This window comes from Anabrus simplex, chromosome 1 (assembly GCF_040414725.1).
Source record: "Anabrus simplex isolate iqAnaSimp1 chromosome 1, ASM4041472v1, whole genome shotgun sequence".
NCBI lineage: Eukaryota > Metazoa > Arthropoda > Insecta > Orthoptera > Tettigoniidae > Anabrus > Anabrus simplex.
Window position 1 is genome coordinate 1,374,553,230 of NC_090265.1, and position 25,191 is coordinate 1,374,578,420.

The window sequence follows — 25,191 nt, forward strand, 5'->3', positions numbered from 1 at the left end:
ACGCCCTCAGCAAAGTATTCGAGAAAATACTGCTGAAAAGGCTAATAGCACATATCAAGGAAAGAAACGAACAATTCGGTTTCAGGAACGGCCACTCCGCCCCGCAACTGCTTACCCGGGTCCTAGAACAAGCGACCATCGGACTAAACAAGCGGAGGGACACAGGCACGGTATTCCTTGATATCCAGAAGGCATTCGATAAAGTTTGGCTCGAAGGCCTATTAGTGAAATTAATAGACCTCGAATTCCACCCAGGGTACATAAGATTAATTAAATCATACCTGGAAGGCCGAGAGTTCCAAGTAGACGTTCACAACACACTGTCAAGCACGCGACCGATCAGGGCGGGCGTAGCCCAAGGGTCACTAATAGGACCAATCCTGTTCATTCTATTTACGAATGACATGCCGACAGCGGAACTCACTACCACGCACCTCTACGCGGATGACACTGCTATCACAGTACAACACTTTCAACTAGCATGCACCCGAAAGAGACTACAAGTAGCACTGCGAACCCTCGAGCCCTGGCTAACCAAATGGCGTATCAAGGTCAATGTAGACAAATGCCAAGCTGTAATGTTCACTAGGAAGAACAGACGCACACACATGCCAGCCAATAAAAAACCGCTCAAACTGTTCAATCTAGATATAGCATGGCACGACAAGGTCAAATATCTAGGTGTAGTCCTAGATAGAAAACTAACCATGCTATATCACATTAAAGAGATCCAGCGGAAAACACACGCACGACTGTCACAGCTCTATCCCATACTGAACAAAAGATCCAGTATTAACAAGAGAGTAGCAATCAACATGTACAAGGCCCTAATTAGGCCAATAATAACGTACGCAGCCCCCGCCTGGGGCTACACTGCTAAGACAAATCTGGATAAGCTGGAGCTAATACAAAACAAATGCATTCGAGCAGCGGCTAGACTCGCGTACGACACGCCAATACGCCAACTACGCTCTATTGCGAAAGTCAGCTCGATAAGGCAACACATTCGAAAGCAAACACTCCGAATGTACAAAAAGTCATGGGGTAGTAAGGTCAACCCACTTGTTAGTGGAATCGGACGCTATGACGTCGACCTATACACAAAATACCCCACGCCGAAACACATTCTGTTCAGCCACAGGGTTGGGAGGCCGGGGGGCCAAAGCCGCCCTCGCTCCTAAGCTGACACCTACCCACTACACCGCTCCACTTAACACTACGCCCACACACCACACTGCAGCACCTGTATATATGTACATACCTGATCACCTATATCCTAGATTAAGCTATACTAATATTATTTGCTATGCTATGTTATGTTTTTTGTTATGTTATGTTACAGACCTAGCCACCACCGGTAATCAAGCGAGGGAGGATTGAGATAAGAAATACATCAAGACGAAGGCAACTCAGCCTTAATAAGGGACGACCCAATCCACCCCCGCCCCCAGCCAGCGACAAGGGAGTGGACAGATAACCCACCCCTGATAATATCATTTAATTTACGATGTACTTGTTTCACAGGACACGAGAGCGGAGGAGAGCGGCCCGCACTCTAAAGTTTTAAATTTTAAATGTATATATGTACAAATTGTTGCAGAGACAAGTGTGTTCCAATAACACCGCACAGAGGGACATCGACAGGCGGAAGAAGATAGCCCCTTGCATTACGTAAGGCTTGGCTTTATTCCCCCCTCTCCAAAAGGAGACTTGGCACCAGGGACTGCTGGCTGCTGGGCAATGGGACGAACCTGTGGCCCAGAGCCCAGACGCTACCAGACCCGAGCCGCACCAGGCAGTGACAAGAAGGACTGATCCCCTCAATAACAGAAAATGGCAAGGAAATGGTTATGTTTGCACGACACATAATCCTAACACAACCTCTGGTCTATCTCCAGCCCACATCCTTGCATGTGCTATCAAAAGAAGTCAGGTTTTACATGTAGGCTCTGTCTTCTTTCTGCCTATGTGGTTTTTCCCTGACCCTTCAATACCATACTTCAACACCATATACCTAACACAATCTCGCCTGGTAACGTGTCTGACATGGAAACAGGCAGATACTCCTTGTATCACTTCCCACTCTACCCAGCTATCTCTTTTCTACTTAGAAATTAATAGCATGTCGGAGGCCATGTAGATTGAGTCGATGGTCACGGCGGGGGAGCGGGCTACGGGGGCCCCCCGTAAAAAAAAAACAAATCCAAAAGTTGTTTGGGAAGCAGCTGTATTTATATGTAAGTGTGTGGCCTCCAATTGGTTCGCGCTGTGCAAACCGACATCTGATTGACTATCTGAAAGCACGACCTCCGATTGGGTCGCGCCGAGCAGCTTGACGTTTGGTTGGCTATCTGAACACACGACCTCTGATTGGTTCGCGCCGGGCATGGATTCTGACTGGGTCGCTCCGAGAAGTCTGTCGTCTGATTGGATCTCGGAGTGCACGACCTCCCATTGGGTCGTGCCGAGCAATGGATCCTCTGGTTGGTTGACTGTAATGTCCCTGATCTTAGTAAACTTCGGCCGTACGTTATATAAAGGGGTGTACCAGGCCTTGCTGAGTTTCAGTATTCGAGAACAATCTGGTGTTGTCTGCGGACGTGCTTTACTGCTCCTCCCGTCTTTGTGACTGAGTGTGTGCTTGTGTGGGTTTTTTAAGGTGCTATATTATATCCAGCGAAGCGCTGAATTGGATCTCACAAATCCTTTTAGCTTCTTCCTGCATATAATTTGGTAAGTGCTCATCGCCTGCTTTTGCTTGTTGGTGTGCCTTGCTTGTAGTACCCAGTAGTGCATGATGGCTAGCTCCCCGCCACCGGGAGGTGGTGGAAATGATTTTCCACCTCTACCGCAGGTAAATCCTTCCTGCAGTGTTAAATCGGGCCCGCCGGCTCTCCAGGCTGCCTCTACAATTAATTTACTACCCAGCATGCCGGAAGCGGTAGCCAATTATAATAAAACTGGGGAGATACACCCTAGTATGGCCTACCTTTTTCATCTCTCTGATAACGGCAATAGTAAACCTACTAGTGGCAGAAGCAAATTACACCGCACTGACCGTAGGGACCGTAAATCTCTTAAATCTGGTAAGCAGGTTACTATCCAACCTAAGCCTGTAACCACCCCCAACCCCTATAGCGTTCTAGCTTCCCTCCCCACTGAAGGTAACCTCACTCTAGCTGACTTCATCCCTAGGCCTTCTACCTCTGCCACCAACCCCCTTCCCTCCACCAGCACTGCCCCCTCTCAGTCTGCTAGACCCGCTGAGGTCGCGAGTTCGACCCCAGTCAATAATAATGAGACAGGGCAGAGCTCATCTCAGGAAGGACAGGGGGAGGCCATGGATGTTGTGGCCCCTAAAAAAGTCGCTGTTCCACCGATAGTTGTCGCTGATAAATCGGAGTATCAGCGACACTACAACTACTTGAAATCTCGCTGCACTGGGAATATCAGAGTGATCAATACCCGGGACGCTCTGAAATTCCATGCTGAAAATGAAAACGATTTTCATCTTATCAAACAATATTTCGAGGATAACAATAAGAGTTTCTTTACTCACCAGCTGGCGAGTAAGAGGCTCCTGAAAGTTATCATTCGTAATATTGTAGCCACTGTCAGCGTGGACTGGGTTCGAGAGGAACTCATGGCACTGGGGTACCAGCCTCAAGATGTATACCAATACACGAGGCGTGATGCCACAACCAAGAAATTGATCCCCCTCAGTGTCATGAGTGTCACCCTCCCTAAGGAGAAATTTTCAGAAACCATCTTCTCGGTTAGACACCTATGCGGGTGTGCCGTGAAAGTTGAGGCTTTCAGGGGCCGCGAGGGCCCTTCTCAGTGTTACCGATGTCAGCGGTGGGGGCACACCGCTAATTATTGCAAAATGCCTTTGCGCTGTGTGAAATGTGGAGAAAACCACTCAGCTGCTGCCTGCCCTCTTCAACCGGAGGCAGCAGCTAAGTGTGCAAATTGCCTGGGCAACCACCCCGCCTCCTGGAGGGGCTGCCAACTGTTCCGTAATATTATGGAACAGAAGGTAGTCAGGGAGCTCTCCAAAGCTGAGAAAAGGAGGACCCTCCCCCCCTCCAGGGCATTAGACCCCAATTTCTCTTATGCTGCTGCTGCCGGAGGCGCCCAGGCCGCCCCCACCCCTGCATCGAACCCTGCACCCTCAGCGGAAGCGTCTCCCATATCCGACTTTTCGGGCATGGGTGACATTTTGAATCTCGTGAGGCAGATTAATTTCTCAAAATTACTGCCTATTATAAAGGACACCATGACTAAACTGAGGACATGTGAAACCATGATTGACAAAATTGGAGTCCTGTTAAGTGCTGTTATGCAGTACTTTTCAGAACCCTAATGAGGCTGTCATGTTTTGACTATGGACCTCAGAATCTGTGCATGGAATTGCAAGGGTGTTTCTGCTCAGAGATATGAACTCGAGTCGTTCATCTCTGAGCATAACATCGATATCCTCCTACTAGGGGAAACATGGCTGAAACCTCATATGCCCTTCAAAATTAAGAACTTTGCGGTATACCGCAAAGACAGAGCTGACAGAGAGGGCGGGGGTGTGGCTGTGCTGATTAAGTCTAAGCTTACTCATCACGTCATAGACCCCCTCCCTCTCGGAGTTATTGAGTCTCTCGGTATCGAGATTAGACACAGTAATTATCACTATCGTATTTTTGCGGCCTATCTCCCTCCCAGTGCTCCGCTTCATACGGCGGAGCTAGATATTTTGCTTAATAATCCCAGCCATACGCCCTCTATCATCGGAGGCGACTTGAATTCCAAGCACACCGACTGGAACTCCAGGACTATAAATCCTAGGGGGAGAATACTCCAGCAACATATGACAGATACTGACATCAGTGTATATGCCCCCACGGAGCCCACCTTCTATCCGGATAATGGTGGCCTACCTGATGTCCTAGATGTCGCAGTTACCAAGTATTACAGCAGGGCTATTGATTTTCTAGTCCCTGATGAGCTAAATTCCGACCACAAACCTATCATCTTCAATCTTACCTGGGTTAGGCTCGATGAACCGTCTCTTCCTATCTCTAAACTAAACCTTGACTACCACAAATTCACGTGGCATGTCAATAAAAATCTGAAAACCTTTTCGATCACCAGAGAGAATGATGTTGACCGCGCGATTGCGCACCTTAATAACAAGGTCTGCAATGCCCGGAAATACATCATTCGAGCAGCCAAAATTAATAATAATAATAATAATAATAATAATAATCGTTCTCAGCACCGTCCTGGTTCTGAGGACGATACCACACCGGATCTCCTTAAGGATTTGATCCAAATTAAAAACAGATATAGGAAGAGATGGCAACGATTCCGGGACCCAGCTGACCGGGCGGAATACCTGGAACTAGCCCGTGAAGTCCGCAATCGCTTGCTGGAACGTAAGATTGAAAGATGGGAGGAATTCTGCCGACATCTTTCAGAACATGAGTCAGAACGCGACTTTTGGCGTGTCACTCGCGGTCTGACTCGAACCCAGGAACCCCGGCGTGCCATTCACGGCCGGCACGGCCTGGTGTTCTCCCCCTATGATAAAGCTGAGGCTTTCGCGGACACTATTGAAAGCCAGTGCGTAACTCACAATTTAGATAACGATGACGATGACGATGACGAGCGACGGACCCGTGAGATACGCAGAAAAGCCTTGGCTTTCGAAAGACAATGGACACCTGACTTCAACGTACCCGACTTCCAGCCTCGCGAGATTCGCAGGGTTATTAAAAATTTAAACGAGAAGAAGTCTCCCGGTGATGACAGGGTTTCGAACAAGGAAATCAAATCACTGCCATACAGGGCAGTAATTTTCTTAGCAACCATCTTTTCGGCCTGCATAAAACTGGGATACTTCCCTGACGTCTGGAAGACTGGTAAAATGATAGTCTTCCCGAAGCCAGGGAAGGATAAATTATTCCCACAAAATTATCGCCCGATAACCCTGTTATCACATATCTCTAAGATTTTCGAGAGACTTCTTCTCTCTCGCCTCAATGGATACCTAAACACCCGCAACATACTGCGACCTGAGCAGTTTGGGTTCAGGTCCAGGCGCAGCGCCCCCCTTGCGGTGCTGCGCCTGACACAGTATGTCACAAGGTCGTTCAATATGCGCCGTAGCGTGCCAGCAGTATTTTTCGACGTAGAGAAAGCTTTTGACACTGTCTGGCACGATAATTTAATTGTAAAACTTTTGGAATTATATAGAGTCCCTAACTACCTTGTCAAAATTATTCAGTCATATTTGACTAACAGGAAATTTTATGTTTCCTGTGAAGGGGAGCAATCCACCCCTCGGGTACTCAGAGCAGGAGTCCCACAGGGTGGAGTGCTGAGCCCCACTCTCTACGGCCTATATGTGAACGATCTTCCTACACGGGAAGGTGTAGAGATCCAGCAGTACGCGGATGACATAGCCATTTACACTGGCATGAAGAGAAATGACTATGCTGTCCGACGATTACAGCAATGGATCGACTCCTTCTGGGAGTGGTGTCACCGGAACAAGGTGAAAATAAATGCAGATAAAACGCAGGCAATTGTTTTCACCCGGCGCCGGCCTAACCTTGACCGCCTCACTATCAATAACGTCCCCGTGTCTTGGACGAACCAAATTAAATATCTCGGCCTAATAATGGACAGAACTTTGTCCTGGAGCCACAATATAGAACAGGCCAGACAGCGTGCCACGGCACGGATGAAAGCACTGAGACCTCTGCTAGGCAATAAGTATATCTCTACCTCCATCAAGAGAAATATTTATCTAGCATGTATCAGGCCCATCCTGCTGTATGGCTGTGAGGCCTGGGGCTATATTGCGAAAACTCCACTTTCAAAATTGCAAGCCTTCCAGAACAAGACACTTAGAATGATGACCAGAGCACCATATCTGAAATCTAACAAGAGGATACGGGCCGAGCTTCGTATCCCCACACTTAGATCTCAGATAAACAAAATAGTGAGGATGATCAGGGCTAGGATCCTCTCGAACCAATCAGAGGACCCTGGTATTTTACTGTTAAAACGGGTCATGAGGACCAAGAAGCCTAGTACTCGCCTGAAGTACCGTGGCCCTTGGATCCTCTACGACCTGTTTTAAATTCGAACCGGCCAACCTTTCGGTCTATTCCAAATTGAAACCTTCTGTCCACTAAATTTTTCTCTAAATTACTCTCCTGTTAAGGGCCGTTTCTTAAGAAGCACTCTGATACCAATTCCGCTCCGATTTAATTTTCCCTTTTGAGCACGTAAACTGAAGCGAAGAGGGGGTTTCTTTTCTGACTATAGGCCTCCCAGCCTATCAGACAGACTGCTTTTCCCCCACCAGTGTAGCGAGAACAGTGACTTTTTCGCCTCATCGGCAATTCCTCGGAAACAGATGAGTAGGGGGGCATATTTTTCGCCCCGGGGCTCCCATTCACTGGCCATCAACAAAAAAAAAAAAAAAAAAAAAAAAAAAACTTGCTGAGTTTCTTTTTGTTTTTTCTTTTTTTTTTTTTTTTTTCATTCGAGAACAATCTGGTGTTGTCTGCGGACGTGCTTTACTGCTCCTCCCGTCTTTGTGACTGAGTGTGTGCTTGTGTGGGTTTTTAAAGGTGCTATATTATATCCAGCGAAGCGCTGAATTGGATTTCACAAATCCTTTTAGCTTCTTCCTGCATATAATTGGTAAGTGCTCATCGCCTGCTTTTGCTTGTTGGTGTGCCTTGCTTGTAGTACCCAGTAGTGCATGATGGCTAGCTCCCCGCCACCGGGAGGTGGTGGAAATGATTTTCCACCTCTACCGCAGGTAAATCCTTCCTGCAATGCTAAATCGGGCCCGCCGGCTCTCCAGGCTGCCTCTACAATTAATTTACTACCCAGCATGCCGGAAGCGGTAGCCAATTACAATAAAACTGGGGAGATACACCCTAGTATGGCCTACCTTTTTCATCTCTCTGATAACGGCAACAGTAAACCTACTAGTGGCAGAAGCAAATTACACCGCACTGACCGTAGGGACCGTAAATCTCTTAAATCTGGAAAACAGGTTACTATCCAACCTAAGCCTGTAACCACCCCCAACCCCTATAGCGTCCTAGCTTCCCTCCCCACTGAAGGTAACCTCACTCTAGCTGACTTCATCCCTAGGCCATCTACCTCTGCCACCAACCCCCTTCCCTCCACCAGCACTGCCCCCTCTCAGTCTGCTAGACCTGCTGAGGTCGCGAGTTCGACCCCAGTCAATAATAATGAGACAGGGCAGAGCTCATCTCAGGAAGGACAGGGGGAGGCCATGGATGTTGTGGCCCCTAAAAAAGTCGCTGTTCCACCGATAGTTGTCGCTGATAAATCGGAGTATCAGCGACACTACAACTACTTGAAATCTCGCTGCACTGGGAATATCAGAGTGATCAATACCCGGGACGCTCTGAAATTCCATGCTGAAAATGAAAACGATTATCATCTTATCAAACAATATTTCGAGGATAACAATAAGAGTTTCTTTACTCACCAGCTGGCGAGTAAGAGGCTCCTGAAAGTTATCATTCGTAATATTGTAGCCACTGTCAGCGTGGACTGGGTTCGAGAGGAACTCATGGCACTGGGGTACCAGCCTCAAGATGTATATCAATACACGAGGCGTGATGCCACAACCAAGAAATTGATCCCCCTCAGTGTCATGAGTGTCACCCTCCCTAAGGAGAAATTTTCAGAAACCATCTTCTCGGTTAGACACCTATGCGGGTGTGCCGTGAAAGTTGAGGCTTTCAGGGGCCGCGAGGGCCCTTCTCAGTGTTACCGATGTCAGCGGTGGGGGCACACCGCTAATTATTGCAAAATGCCTTTGCGCTGTGTGAAATGTGGAGAAAACCACTCAGCTGCTGCCTGCCCTCTTCAACCGGAGGCAGCAGCTAAGTGTGCAAATTGCCTGGGCAACCACCCCGCCTCCTGGAGGGGCTGCCAACTGTTCCGCAATATTATGGAACAGAAGGTAGTCAGGGAGCTCTCCAAAGCTGAGAAAAGGAGGACCCTCCCCCCCTCCAGGGCAGTAGACCCCAATTTCTCTTATGCTGCTGCTGCCGGAGGCGCCCAGGCCGCCCCCACCCCTGCATCGAACCCTGCACCCTCAGCGGAAGCGTCTCCCATATCCGACTTTTCGGGCATGGGTGACATTTTGAATCTCGTGAGGCAGATTAATTTCTCAAAATTACTGCCTATTATAAAGGACACCATGACTAAACTGAGGACATGTGAAACCATGATTGACAAAATTGGAGTCCTGTTAAGTGCTGTTATGCAGTACTTTTCAGAACCCTAATGAGGCTGTCATGTTTTGACTATGGACCTCAGAATCTGTGCATGGAATTGCAAGGGTGTTTCTGCTCAGAGATACGAACTCGAGTCGTTCATCTCTGAGCATAACATCGATATCCTCCTACTAGGGGAAACATGGCTGAAACCTCATATGCCCTTCAAAATTAAGAACTTTGCGGTATACCGCAAAGACAGAGCTGACAGAGAGGGCGGGGGCGTGGCCGTGCTGATTAAGTCTAAGCTTACTCATCACGTCATAGACCCCCTCCCTCTCGGAGTTATTGAGTCTCTCGGTATCGAGATTAGACACAGTAATTATCACTATCGTATTTTTGCGGCCTATCTCCCTCCCAGCGCTCCGCTTCATACGGCGGAGCTAGATATTTTGCTTAATAATCCCAGCCATACGCCCTCTATCATCGGAGGCGACTTGAATTCCAAGCACACCGACTGGAACTCCAGGACTATAAATCCTAGGGGGAGAATACTCCAGCAACATATGACAGATACTGACATCAGTGTATATGCCCCCACGGAGCCCACCTTCTATCCGGATAATGGTGGCCTACCTGATGTCCTTGATGTCGCAGTTACCAAGTATTACAGCAGGGCTATTGATTTTTTAGTCCCTGATGAGCTAAATTCCGACCACAAACCTATCATCTTCAATCTTACCTGGGTTAGGCTCGATGAGCCGTCTCTTCCTATCTCTAAACTAAACCTTGACTACCACAAATTCACGTGGCATGTCAATAAAAATCTGAAAACCTTTTCGATCACCAGCGAGAATGATGTTGACCGCGCGATTGCGCACCTTAATAACAAGGTCTGCAATGCCCGGAAATACATCATTCGAGCAGCCAAAATTAATAATAATAATAATAATAATAATAATCGTTCTCAGCACCGTCCTGGTTCTGAGGACGATACCACACCGGATCTCCTTAAGGATTTGATCCAAATTAAAAACAGATATAGGAAGAGATGGCAACGATTCCGGGACCCAGCTGACCGGGCGGAATACCTGGAACTAGCCCGTGAAGTCCGCAATCGCTTGCTGGAACGTAAGATTGAAAGATGGGAGGAATTCTGCCGACATCTTTCAGAACATGAGTCAGAACGCGACTTTTGGCGTGTCACTCGCGGTCTGACTCGAACCCAGGAACCCCGGCGTGCCATTCACGGCCGGCACGGCCTGGTGTTCTCCCCCTATGATAAAGCTGAGGCTTTCGCGGACACTATTGAAAGCCAGTGCGTAACTCACAATTTAGATAACGATGACGATGACGATGACGAGCGACGGACCCGTGAGATACGCAGAAAAGCCTTGGCTTTCGAAAGACAATGGACACCTGACTTCAACGTACCCGACTTCCAGCCTCGCGAGATTCGCAGGGTTATTAAAAATTTAAACGAGAAGAAGTCTCCCGGTGATGACAGGGTTTCGAACAAGGAAATCAAATCACTGCCATACAGGGCAGTAATTTTCTTAGCAACCATCTTTTCGGCCTGCATAAAACTGGGATACTTCCCTGACGTCTGGAAGACTGGTAAAATGATAGTCTTCCCGAAGCCAGGGAAGGATAAATTATTCCCACAAAATTATCGCCCGATAACCCTGTTATCACATATCTCTAAGATTTTCGAGAGACTTCTTCTCTCTCGCCTCAATGGATACCTAAACACCCGCAACATACTGCGACCTGAGCAGTTTGGGTTCAGGTCCAGGCGCAGCGCCCCTCTTGCGGTGCTGCGCCTGACACAGTATGTCACAAGGTCGTTCAATATGCGCCGTAGCGTGCCAGCAGTATTTTTCGACGTAGAGAAAGCTTTTGACACTGTCTGGCACGATAATTTAATTGTAAAACTTTTGGAATTATATAGAGTCCCTAACTACCTTGTCAAAATTATTCAGTCATATTTGACTAACAGGAAATTTTATGTTTCCTGTGAAGGGGAGCAATCCACCCCTCGGGTACTCAGAGCAGGAGTCCCACAGGGTGGAGTGCTGAGCCCCACTCTCTACGGCCTATATGTGAACGATCTTCCTACACGGGAAGGTGTAGAGATCCAGCAGTACGCGGATGACATAGCCATTTACACTGGCATGAAGAGAAATGACTATGCTGTCCGACGATTACAGCAATGGATCGACTCCTTCTGGGAGTGGTGTCACCGGAACAAGGTGAAAATAAATGCAGATAAAACGCAGGCAATTGTTTTCACCCGGCGCCGGCCTAACCTTGACCGCCTCACTATCAATAACGTCCCCGTGTCTTGGACGAACCAAATTAAATATCTCGGCCTAATAATGGACAGAACTTTGTCCTGGAGCCACAATATAGAACAGGCCAGACAGCGTGCCACGGCACGGATGAAAGCACTGAGACCTCTGCTAGGCAATAAGTATATCTCTACCTCCATCAAGAGAAATATTTATCTAGCATGTATCAGGCCCATCCTGCTGTATGGCTGTGAGGCCTGGGGCTATATTGCGAAAACTCCACTTTCAAAATTGCAAGCCTTCCAGAACAAGACACTTAGAATGATGACCAGAGCACCATATCTGAAATCTAACAAGAGGATACGGGCCGAGCTTCGTATCCCCACACTTAGATCTCAGATAAATAAAATAGTGAGGATGGCCAGGGCTAGGATCCTCTCGAACCAATCAGAGGACCCTGGTATTTTACTATTAAAACGGGTCATGAGGACCAAGAAGCCTAGTACTCGCCTGAAGTACCGTGGCCCTTGGATCCTCTACGACCTGTTTTAAATTCGAACCGGCCAACCTTTCGGTCTATTCCAAATTGAAACCTTCTGTCCACTAAATTTTTCTCTAAATTACTCTCCTGTTAAGGGCCGTTTCTTAAGAAGCACTCTGATACCAATTCCGCTCCGATTTAATTTTCCCCTTTTGAGCACGTAAACTGAAGCGAAGAGGGGGTTTCTTTTCTGACTATAGGCCTCCCAGCCTATCAGACAGACTGCTTTTCCCCCACCAGTGTAGCGAGAACAGTGACTTTTCGCCTCATCGGCAATTCCTCGGAAACAGATGAGTAGGGGGGCATATTTTTCGCCCCGGGGCTCCCATTCACTGGCCATCAACAAAAAAAAAAAAACAAAAAAAAAATGCTGAGTTTCAGTCCTTCCTCCTTTCTATTAAAGTTATCTGGATGTTTATGTATTTCGATTGCTTCCCTGTAGAGACGGGCGAGAAAGTGGGATGTTGTGGCCAGTATGTCAGTATCCTCGTAACGGATCTCATGATTTCCGTCAAGCAGTGCATGCTCCGCTACTGCTGATTTGTCGTATTGTCCCAAGCGACAATTCCTTTTGTGCTCCGTCAGGCGAGTATTGACACTTCTGCCAGTCGTGCCAATATAAACAGCTCCACAGCTGCAAGGTATCCTATAGACCCCAGTAGATGTTAAAGGGTCACGTGGATCTTTGGCCGAACGTAACATGTTTCGTAGCTGTTGGGTCGGCTGAAAAATGGTTTTAACTTCGTGACGTTCAAGGAGCCTTCCAATACGATCCGTGACGTCCCGTATATACGGCAAATAAGCGATACCTTTCTTCCTGGATTCTTCTCGCTTACTATTCGCTGGCTGTCTTCTGGGGTGGAGTGCTCTCCTGACCTCTTGTACCGTGTAGCCATTGGTTTGTAAGGCTAGATCAAGATGCCGTAGTTCCTTCTCGATGTACTCTGGTTCACAGACACGAAGGGCGCGATCCACCAAAGTCTTCATCATGGCGCGCTTCTGCCCAGGATGGTGATTCGAATTTTTGTTTAAATATCGGTCTGTGTGTGTTGGTTTTCGGTATACTTGATGCCCTAGGGATCCATCATTCTTCCTCTTCACCAGCACGTCCAGGAAAGCTAATTCTCCATCCTTTTCCTTCTCCACAGTGAATTGTATACGAGGATGAATACTGTTCAGATGTGTAAGAAAACCGTCAAGTGCCTCCTCTCCATGTCCCCATATTACAAAAGTGTCATCAACAAAGCGGAACCAACAGCTGGGTTTATTTACAGCAGTCTGCAGGGCTTCCTCTTCAAAGAACTCCATATAAAAATTAGCAAGTGCAAGACGACGTTCTTGCAAAGTCATCTTCTGGGCCTTAATATGGTCTTGAGACTTGTGATTAGACGAACAAAAGACACACCCTGCTGTTTCTCTACCTGATGCAGTAAGGAGACCTGCTGCTGTGGGAATGTTCTCATTCGGATTAGTGGTGTAATTCAAGCTCTTTTCCTTCTTCTTTGGACCTCCCTTGACAGCTACCGAAGACAAAACACCAAACCCTGACATAGCCAAAGTAATCTTCTGTTCCTGTTCTACTTCACATCTAAGAAATTGCATCAAACTGTCTAAACGATTCTTGGAATTCACACTCTGGTCACCGACACTAGCCCCCCCTGGTTCAACAGCTGAATTTGAAGAAGACTGGCTAATGAGCGCGATTGAAGAAGTTCTCTCCCAAGTTCTTAGAATGTCCTCAGGCAAACATGACTCTACTAGTGGTAAAAGCATGGAATTACACTTGTCCGTTGTGACACCTAAGGTTCCTAGGGCTCCTATATGACTCTGAAGCTTATCATAGAGGGATGATAAACACACCTTATTAGGGCTCACAGCATTCTGTAAGATTAAACTTAACAACTCCCTAATGTACACTTCTACCAGCAAATCATCCTTCCCATAGCGTGCTTTGAGACTTGATATTGCTTTACAGTAATTTTCTCCGGTAGCAGGAAAGCTCTCAACTAAATCTCTTGCTCTGGATCCAGAAGTGGTGGCCTGTGTGAGGTATTGATTGGAATTTATCACTAGGGTCTAAAAGAGGGTCCTCATCAATTTTCTTAAATTGTGATCAGAAAGGAAGCCAATCTTTTAGTTCACCTCCGAACTTTTTCAATTCCAACAAAGGCAGCTTGTATGGACGCTTAACTTGGAGTGACGAGTTAGAATTAACTGACACTGCAGTAGCTTCTGAGTTCCGGTCTTCATTTAATAATTTCGTAACAACAGTCTTAACCTTATAAAATTTGAACTTATACTCGTCAGCCATACTGATTTCTTTGTCTAACTCGTCATCCCTAACCTCCACGTTCTCAATCATATTAGTGAAGATAAGAGTATCCATACCTGTTAATTCATGAAATTTTGTTTCTAATAGATCCATATGTGCACTAATACTTTCCGTATCTTTCTCCGGCACCTGTAGTAACGCGTCGAGCTCATTGTAGATCTTGGTTATTGATCACCGTAATACCGCTCTTGATTTCTTTGTCACAGCTATATTCACTTCCATGCTTGAAATACTACGTATGAAACTGTTTATATGATTATATAACTGTCTAATGTCCTGTCACGGTCGCCAAATGTTGGGAATGCACTTCGAAAACGATAAAACACGGGTACAATTCCACAATAATCGAACACATTTATTTTAATACACATATATACATGGAAGCCATCTTGCGAACAACAAAAATGATACCAAACTAAAACTTGAAGTGTCTTTCTTTGCTTATTTCAAAGCTCTCGTAAACAAATCTCAGGAGTAACAAGAATCAAAGAGGTTACACTAACTGATCTCACACAACACTTACATACAATGCATGTCAAACTTACTGGCCTGTAATTTTCAGCTTTATGTCTATCACCCTTTCCTTTATACACAGGGGCTACTATAGCAACTCTCCTTTCATCTGGTATAACTCCTCCGACCAAACAATAATCAAATAAGTACTTCAGATATGGTACTACATCCCAACCCATTGTCTTTAGTATATCCCCAGAAATCTGATCAATTCCAGCCGCTTTTCTAGTTTTCAACTTTTGTATCTTATTGTAAATGTCATTGTTATCATATGTAAATTTTATTACTTCTTTGGCCTTAGTCTCCTCCTCTATCTCGACATTTTCCTTGTAACCAACAATCTTTACATACTGCTGACTGAATACTTCTGCCTTTTGAAGATCCTCACATACACACTCCCCTTGTTCATTAATTATTCCTGGAATGACCTTCTTGGAACCTGTTTCTGCCTTAAAATACCTATACATACCCTTCCATTTTTCACTAAAATTCGTATGACTGCCAATTATGCTTGCCATTTGTAGGTTGTAGGTTGGCAACATTAAACTTTTTTTTTTTCGCCAGTTTTGAATCGAGCCAATCCCTAATTTCTATAATTAATTTTTCCCCTATCACTGCTTTCTTCTTCGATTTGGAGTGTAATCTTTCAAACTGACCAATAAAGTGAGAGGGTGTGGCTGGTTTATTCATGAAAGGTTCGAAAATAACTATGTAACCAACTTCTCTAAAATGTAAATCTCCTCTCGGTTCATGTAAAAATTTCAAAAATCTCTCACTGTAAATCGTGGATAGAGTGGTGTACCCTCTCGAGCTCCCAATAACACATTGATTTGAGGCGACTATGTTTTGTAACTGGTTTTCTTCCTTTCCATAATGTCTTAAAATTTTTTCTTATACGAGTCACCTCCATAGTTTGGGAATAGCCCCTGTTTCATCGGCCTAGTGCCCCTTAGGTTTTAAGAATGCATACCTAGGAGTGCAAATACTCACCTCCATTCAATTTGTGTTTCGGGCCATTTACTTAACCTGTTTCTTTTCGCAACGGCCCAATAGTTTGGGTACAAGATACCCCTGTTTCAAATTTGTAAATAGTGCCTTCTAAGGCCTGTGATTTTTCATGTAATGTTGCCTTGAGTAGGCTTGGGAGAACTGAGAGCACGTTCGCTCTTTTCTCGTGTTGTAAAAGTGCCTCTGGGAGGCTTGATATTGTGTGTTGGAAGCAAGCGCTCTATGTTTTGAGGGATTTCTGCCCTTGTGTATATTTGTGCTCTCGGTAAATGTGAGCTGAGAACTCAAAAATGGTAAAAATTGGGGCTTGTAGCCCAAGAGAGTTACAGTACTCTAATCTTGGATTTTCTGTTTGTCACTGTTATCTCACTAAGTGAGAATTTGTTATCTTGTTGCTTTTCAAAAATATAACCTTGCATTTCAGTTTTAAATTCTTTCTTAGCATTGTAGTTAGACCCATTCTCCCCGGCACCTTCTTTCACCTCTGCTGGTCCACGGGTAACCCCGTAATAATAATAATAATAATAATAATAATAATAATAATAATAATAATAAAAGAACTACATTCAAAATTTGCTTTGACATTTATTTTTTGAAACATACAATTCAAAACTTCAATATACATAAAAGGAAATACTGCATTCATAGTAACAACAATGAGATATTATTGGGAGAGATACAAAAATCCTCCAGTTATAAATCTTTAAAAAGATTTTAGAGTTCCAATGAAGGCTGAAACTTTAAAATTACAGAAATATACTATGCAAGTCATAACAGATTCAAAACAATGTAGCCTGTCATTAAAAATGACATTAGTCAACTATATTAAGTAAGTTATTTTCATAAATATTTGGCATAAGCTACATACTTTTAAAGACCTAATATAAAAATAACTTACTTTTGGTTACCCTGTTTCTGTAATACCTTTCTAAGAGTCATATTTTCAGGCAATCTGGATTATCCTATCTTCCCAATAGTAAATAAATTGTATCTGTAGTATGTACATATATAACATAAAGGAATCTTACAAAGTTACATACTAAGAACATCTATTAAAATAAATAACTGTCAAGCCACATTGTGATGGCACTCATAACTTTAAGTTACATTTTCAAATTACTGTAACTCATAACTGAAGAACACACTCAAAAACTGCACTAGCTTGGCTTTGTGCACATGTGATATACTGTGTACTGAAGGTTCTGAAAACATTCCAACAGGTTTAGAATTCACATCCACATGAATAAAGCATCACATCTTTTAATTATTTTGCAAATAGACTCTTGTTACTACTGAAAATCTCTAAGATTAATGCAAATGGGAAAAATCCCTGTACATCAGTTCCTCCTGTGTCTCCAAGAACCTTGCATGAGAGAGAAGAAAAAAAAAAAAGCAGTTTTTAAGGAATGAGAGTTCTTAAACAAGTCCATAGGCATAGAGCTTACACAACACAGTGCTTACCCAGTGGATGGATGAGTACAGTTAAATTATAATAAGATCTGCGATAACCACACCCAGGCAACTGGAGTGAGACATTGATGATGATGATGATGATCTGCCATTAAATAACACAGAACCTTCCTAGAATCGTACATCAAACCTCTGTCTAACCCATTTTGTGAATTAGATTTCTTCTAGACGATTCTTAAGTTCTGCATACCAAACAACTGCATTACAAAAAAGAGTTAAACATTGATACTGAGAGATAATTTACAAAACTTTCATTTGGATTGTATTAAAATGCAAATAAAACATACGGAGAAGGACTGTCTGTTGAATAATGATCTACAATGGGGTAATGTCCATCGCCTTGGCTGAATAGTCAGTGTAGTGGTCTTTCGTTCACAGAGGGTCTCTAGTTTGATTACCCAACTAGGTCAGGGCTTTTCATCTTATATGGTTACTCGGAGAATAGTTGCTTGTACTGTCCCCAATATAACAGCATTTCAACCATCAGGCAGCACTATCCTCCCACCAAATAACATGCAGTTTCCCCACACACAGCAGATGTCGCCTAACCTTGTTGGAGGGTCTGCCTTATAACGGCAGTACTAGGCTAGCGATAGCCACACTAATTATTACTGGGGTAATCACATTAACAAGATTTTAAATGAAGGTTACAAATCTCTTCAAATGGCTATGAGGGTATTGTATTTAGAAGTTGTGGTGAGGATGTAAGGAAGAGAGCATGTAAGTCACTGGTAAGACTCCAATTAGAGTATGGTTCCCGTATAGCATATATAAGACACTGGTAAGACTCTAATTAGAGTATGGTTCTAGTATACAGGAGCCTCACCAGTCACATCTGATTTGAGAACTGGAAAAGATCTAAAGGAAAGCAGCACTATTTGTTCTGGATGATTTTCAACAAAAGAGTAGTGTTACGAAAATGTTGGAAACTCTGCGAGCTGGGAAAATTGGGGAGTAAGGAGACTAGCTGCTCAACTAAGGGGTATATTTCAAACTGTTGACGGAGAGATAGTGTGGACTGACATTAGGAGATAAATAAGCCTGAATGGAGTTTTTAAAAGTAGGAAAGGTAAAGATGAAGATAAAGTTGGAATTCCAAGATGACAAATCAGAGCAAATATATGTTTATAAAAAGGGATTCTAATAAGTTACCAAGGAAGATGTTCTATACATTTCCAACAGTTTAAAAAACATTTAAGAAAAGACTAGGTAAACAATTGATAGATAATCTGCCAACCTGGGTGACAGCCCTAAATGCAGGTCAGTGGTGACTGACTATGGATCTGGTTAAATGTTTTCTAATCATTTTCTTATCCAAGTCTATGCTGTAGAATTTTGCAGTGTGATGGTACCACTAATAACATTTCAAATATTACTCTCATTCAAATATTACATTTTCGTTTGTTATTGATTACTAAAGTTACTGAATATTTTTTACAAAAATTCACATCCAAATTTAATGCTAAAGAAGAGCTTAACTTAACATTTGTTTAGCAGAAAGTTGGCAAAACTATTCAGCCTCAAACTGAATTTACATGATATCAGAGTGAACAGCAGGCAGAGAGATGGGGAAGGGACAGAACTTTTAAGTAGCAAAATATAAAACAATCAGTGAAAGAACACACTTTTAGCAAAAGTTGTTGATATTCAACTACAGTCCAGTACCATTGGCACACAAGTCCACAAGAATGATATAAATTATAATTTCAGTACGGTATAATGAAAGAGAAAAAACAATTTCTAAAAACGAAATTATTTTCCCCATTCCCCTCCCCATAGTGATTAGTGCCCTTTCTCCCACACACAAGCCTTTAACAGTAGGCTTATGAACTTACGATAACTGAGTTGATGCAACATATTTTTAACAGAGTTTGAAATTAGCATATGCAGCCGAGCTTATGCAGTGTTTTAGTGCACTTCACTCCTAACTTACAACCTCAACAGAATGATAAATTGGGGCATACATATACAGTCACAAGATTTTGAGGCTGAACACAGTAACAATATTTATGGTACATATTGCACATAGGGTTATAGGAATGATAGTTAGGAATTACAGTTGAATATCACAGAAGTATTCTACACAGGAACCATCTCATGCTTTTACAGATTAAAAAATCACCTTTTCAATAGAAAATATGTGGAATATCTTTCATTACCGTAAGAATGAATTCTGCCAATATTTATTGAGCACATTGGACTTCATTAAGTTTCTAGTTAATTTTAAAGGATTACATTTTTATTTTGTTATACCATAAAAATAATAAATAGATTGTGTCATTAGACATTTGCATATTTGAAAAATATAAAATGTATATGCATTTTAAATAAGAGTAAATGTACTCTCATAAAATATTGCACAGCATCTCTATATATGTACTGAAAGAAATAAGATACATGTCTAAAGGAAAAAGAATGCATTATAGGAATGTACAAGTTTGTATAGCAAGTATTCTTAGGAAGACAAAACATTGTATCAATGACAGAACTTCCAAAAATTGTTAGAAATGTCACAAAAAGTGAAGATTGTCCGAATTGTTGTACAACATCTAAGAGGCTGCACATACATTTATCTGTAGTGGTCTACTCCAATAAGAAGTTACTGATACGACACCCAGGTGTTAATACAATATTTTATTATATGGGAAACTGGGACCAACATATGACAGGTTATTGATCAAATACATTAATATCTTTTCAAAAGCCCTTATCATCATCCCTTTATATCTCATAATTACGGAATTTACTAACCACCTCACTTGGTGCTTGTGAATCCCATTGCATTGTGCCCTTGGCGCCCCAGTGAATGTTGGCTCCTCCTTCCGAGGCTCTACGATGTGCAGCTGATGTTGCTCCTCCTAGGACAGTTCCACTTTCTCCTGCCTCTGGCAACATTCGATCCTTTGTTTTCAGAGTGGACCAATGCATGGACTGTCCAAGAAACACAGAAGCAATATGTTAAGTTACTGGTTTAAGAAAATCTACTTACGGATAATATCTCTCCATCTTATAGCAGGGCCTTTTATATATAAATGTTTAAAAAAAATTGTTTTTAATTTGATAGATCAAGTCAGGTTATGCCCATCTGACCGCCGTACAAATGTTAACGTATTGTGCAGGTCAGAAATAATGTTAGCCAAAGAGAAATAAATGTTGACACACAATGTTTCTTAGGAAACAGGTTAATTCAAAATTTACACAGTAGGATAAGGCAATTTTTAAGGATATCCTGGGAGGATTAGAGTAGTTATATTCATCATCTTAAAATCAACAAACATAGTTTAACAGATATGGTATCTTTTGGATTTTTACAGTGTGAAAGATACTTTAAGGAATTGTTACATTTTGTGCAGACTGTTCCACTTCCTTAAAAGAACTATTCTAACAATTACATCAAACCCGGGTCTCTGACTAACCATTATAGTACAGAGGTGGACTATAGTTATATTAATAATTATTACCGTTATGATCATTCTAATTATTAGAACAGTTGTGGTCAGTTAATTTATTAATAATGGCTAATTCCTTCCTTCCTAGAGTTTCCCCCATTAAATAGGATTGCTGTTTGACAACATTTTTGACATTTGGCTATGTCTAGGATGTCTTGAGGATTGAGGTTCGCAGACTGTATGTCTTCCATGATGTTGCCTATTCACCGCTTCAGCAGTCTCCCTTGTAGTCAGCCCCCTCCTGCATCAAGTTTGAAGGTATTATCATCATGGAATTATCATTGCTTAGCATGACATGGTCATACCACTGAGAGTGGAGCATCTCTCGTTTTCTCTACAAATGGGGCCAAACCAAGTCTCCATCACACATCTTCATTCCCGATATGGTCCAAGAGACTCAGTCTCAGTGACCATTATAGCATTCTCATCTCCATAGCATGGAGGGTTTGTCTGCATTTCACTTTTAAACGTGATTCTACTTCATACAGAGCAACTGATCTTATCACTGTCATGTAAATTTCAGCCTTCAGCTATCTAGGCATCTTTGTATTGCAGAGGACACCAGTTATCTGTCTCCACTTGGACCATCCTGTGTTGACCCTTATCCCGGTGTCAGAGGTAGCATCATTATCTGATGTGAGAAGAGATCCAAGATAATTAAAATAGGTGAATTCTTCTAAGATCCGACCATCGATAGTAATGCTACCATTGGTTTGGGGCCCACATTATAGATATTCTATATTTTCGATGTAGAGTTGCAGCTCATTCTCATCCAGCCACTTTTTATGATTTTCCACCTGGTGCTAAAGTGCAAGGCTGTACTCATGTGAAAGTACGACATCATCAGCATTGAGGTGTCCAGGGATGCAGAGACTGAATGTCAGCTGTTGCCGTATGCATATAAAGAGGTAAAAGAGTAGGGAGATCATTTGGTGAACACCAACAGTGATGTTAAAAGGCAGCAAGAGCCAAGCCAGACAATGAATCACACTTGTGACCTGCGCCTCTCCTGCGTCCAGGGCAAGTCGCGAAGAAATACAGACTAGCATACTATTAGGGTTAGTTGACTGCCATTATTTTTAATGTGAATTTCGGGAAAAATGCGAAATACTTCTTGATGAACAAATCATTTGCCCAGTTAACGATGGACGTCTCCATCCTACAGATTATTAGTTTCAGCAAGGAAATAATTCCTATTATATCTTAAATCTAAAAATAAATAAAAATAAGAGAATGCCTAAACTAGATGATGAAAAGGAATATCAATATATCTCAACCATAATTATTTATTCAAATTCTAGAAATTGAGAAAAGAAAAATGTTTGAGAAAAATTATCCTTTGACATTAAATTCATTAATTCTGTTTCGTTGTAGTAACTAGTATTATTGATTTAAAAATGATGATAATTATGTACAATGGCAGATTGTGCTGAAAGCCTGCAGTCTAATATCTTGGAACTTGAAAATAGGTGCAATGAGTATGGTATGAGGCTAATTATTAGCCTCTCAAAGACTAAACTGATGTCAGTAGGTAAGAAATTAAACAGAACTGAATGTCACATTGGTGATACAAAGCTAGAACAGGTTGATAATTTCAAGTATTTAGGTTGTGTGTTCTCCCAGGATGGTAATATAGTGAGATTGAATCAAGGCGTCGTAAAACTAATGCAGTGAAGTCGCAGTTGCGATCAACAGTATTCTGTAAGAAGGAAGTCAGCTCCCAGACGAAACTGTTTTCAGACCAACTTTGCTTTATGGGAGCGAAAGCTGGGTGGACTCAGGATATCTTATTCATAAGTTAGAAGTAACAGAGATGAAAGTAGCAAGAATGATTGCTGGTACAAACTGGTGGGAACAATGGCAGGAGGGTACTCAGAATGAGGAGATAAAGGCTAATTTAGGAATGAACTCAATGGATGAAGCTGTACGCATAAACCGGCTTTGGTGGTGGGGTCATGTGAGGAGAATGGAGGAGGATAGGTTACCGAGGAGAATAATGGACTCCGTTATGGAGGATAAGAGAAGTAGAGGTAGACCAAGACAACAATGGTTAGACTCAGTTTCTAACGATTTAAAGATAAGAGATATAGAACTAAATGAGGCCACAACACTAGTTGCAAATCGAGGATTGTTGCGACGTTTAGTAAATTCACAGAGGCTTGCAGACTGAACGCTGAAAGGCATAACAGTCTATAATGATAGTGTATGTATGTATGTATGTAAAATTTATTTAAATTTGAAATCTTGAAGTAAAATTTGAAATGAACTCGCATAACATCTTCACATCATCATATTATAAAAATGTTCATAAATCACAATCAAAGTCTCTTTAATGTTATTTACAAATTATCTTGGAAAGTATCATATTTCACCTTCTTCTTCTTCTTCTTCTAATTACTTAGGATGAGCATTCAGTTTTGTTTCTTGTTGGATTAATTCATTTAAATGCACCAGGAAAAAGATAAGTGTCAATTTAGCAATAACATGTGCTAATATTAATATCTAACATAATTTGTCAACACAAATATATCAGTCATCTCATTAATCTTCCATTCAATTTGACCGTAAAAATGTAACTAAGGAGATATATTCTCACATGAACATCTGAATTCCAACATCTTACTTTGTATCATTTACTACAATAGGTAAAGGATATTATTCATGAAGATTCAATGAATTATCTAACCTCCTGGAATTATTTATAAAGAAATAATAATGCCTATGCCATGCCATGCTTATCTTCAAAGAAGATTCAACATTACGGTAGAAATCTAGGTTAAAATTAATCAAACCACCACTCAACACTTCCTAAAATAATTCACTGCAATTATCTACTTATGCCATAACTTATGAAACAGATGAATCACTACTGATCTGCATTTATTATAAACTCCACCATATATTTTCAACATCGTAGGATATGATTTACTTGTCAACGAATGATCATCATGGTATCATGAAAATTAATGATCCTGGATTGCATCATATATCCTCCTCTTTTTCTTCAAAATCAATCATTTTCTTCTTTACCAACATAGCAGCACATATTCCAAGTCTCGATCCTTTCTTATATTCATTTAATACTTCAATATCACTTTCTTCTCATATATCATAACATATTTCTTCCTTTTCTTCCCAATAATTCTCATAGGTATTTTCAACTTGATGCTTGGAATCATTTTTTAATTCCTAATTATCCACTTGATTAATGAAATTTCTTCTTACCTATTCTCATTAACAAACCAAACCCCATGGCACTATAGCCCTTGAAGGGCCTTGGCCTACCAAATGACCGCTGCTCAGCCCGAAGGCTTGCAGATTATGAGGTGCCGTGTGGTCAGCCATTATTCTTGGCTTTCTAGACCAGGGCAGCTATCTCACCGTCAGATAGCTCCTCAATTCTAATCACGTAGGCTGAGTGGACCTCGAACCAGCCCTCAGGTCCAAGTAAAAATCACTGACCTGGCCGGGAATCAAACCCAGGGCCTCCGGGTAAGAGGCAAGCACGCTACCCCTACACCACGGGGCTGGCTATTCTCATTACCACTTCGAATTATTCTCATATTCATATATTATCCTACTCTGACTTCCTATGGCGTTGTTCAACCTTCATACTCCATAATATTAATCATCACACATATAAGCTTAAATATTCTACCGATATATATGTCACAATTCATATAGAATAACCTCCGAATATGCTTAAATGTCATAGCAGTGGCACTAATGTATAATTCACTTCACACTCCCTAACCAGGATTGGTTATGTTTTTCAGATGACTACCTATATCCATGATTTTTGACACAAATGTAACATTATTCTGCGAGAATCTAACATATTTGAGATATTTTGAATACTAAAACGATCAACCATCTATTCACAAACAATTATGAATGATTACATTGGAATTTATAACATTTATTTACCTTACTTTACTGAAAAACTTATCTTTTTCCTTCAGCACCTCCGGGATTGGATTAGTTTCTCCTCAACACCTGCGGCTTGGGCTTGGCAATCACATCCTGCCTTTGGTCATCGGGATGCTTTGGGAAATGAAGACCTTCGTTGCAGTCAGCTCGGCTCAGCCTCCTCCGGACAATTTCACCATGGTCTTAGAAATACATGGCAGCCAGATCTTGCGCAAATGGGATACAAACATACATACGTATATGAAGTTAATTGTGTCATAATGTTGAATCCAAAGCCTTCTAACATTTTAGTTTCTCAATGATAATTCTTTAGATTTGAATTTAATCTTAGTAACATTCGCAGATTACCAATATGTCTACCCTTATCTCAGTTTTATATACTGAA

General features: G+C 42.3%; 1 protein-coding gene across 1 annotated transcript in view; it reads right to left on the reverse strand.

The window, feature by feature from the left end:
* Window positions 1-16,522: 16,522 nt before the first annotated feature.
* The window catches only part of LOC136858355 (J domain-containing protein), a 63,182-nt gene continuing 54,513 nt past the window's right edge, over window positions 16,523-25,191 (reverse strand). Inside the window, exon 4 of the mRNA XM_067137833.2 lies at window positions 16,523-20,358. Coding sequence (XP_066993934.1) covers window positions 20,149-20,358 — 210 coding nt within the window. The 3' untranslated portion in view covers window positions 16,523-20,148. The remainder of the gene's footprint in view (window positions 20,359-25,191) is intronic.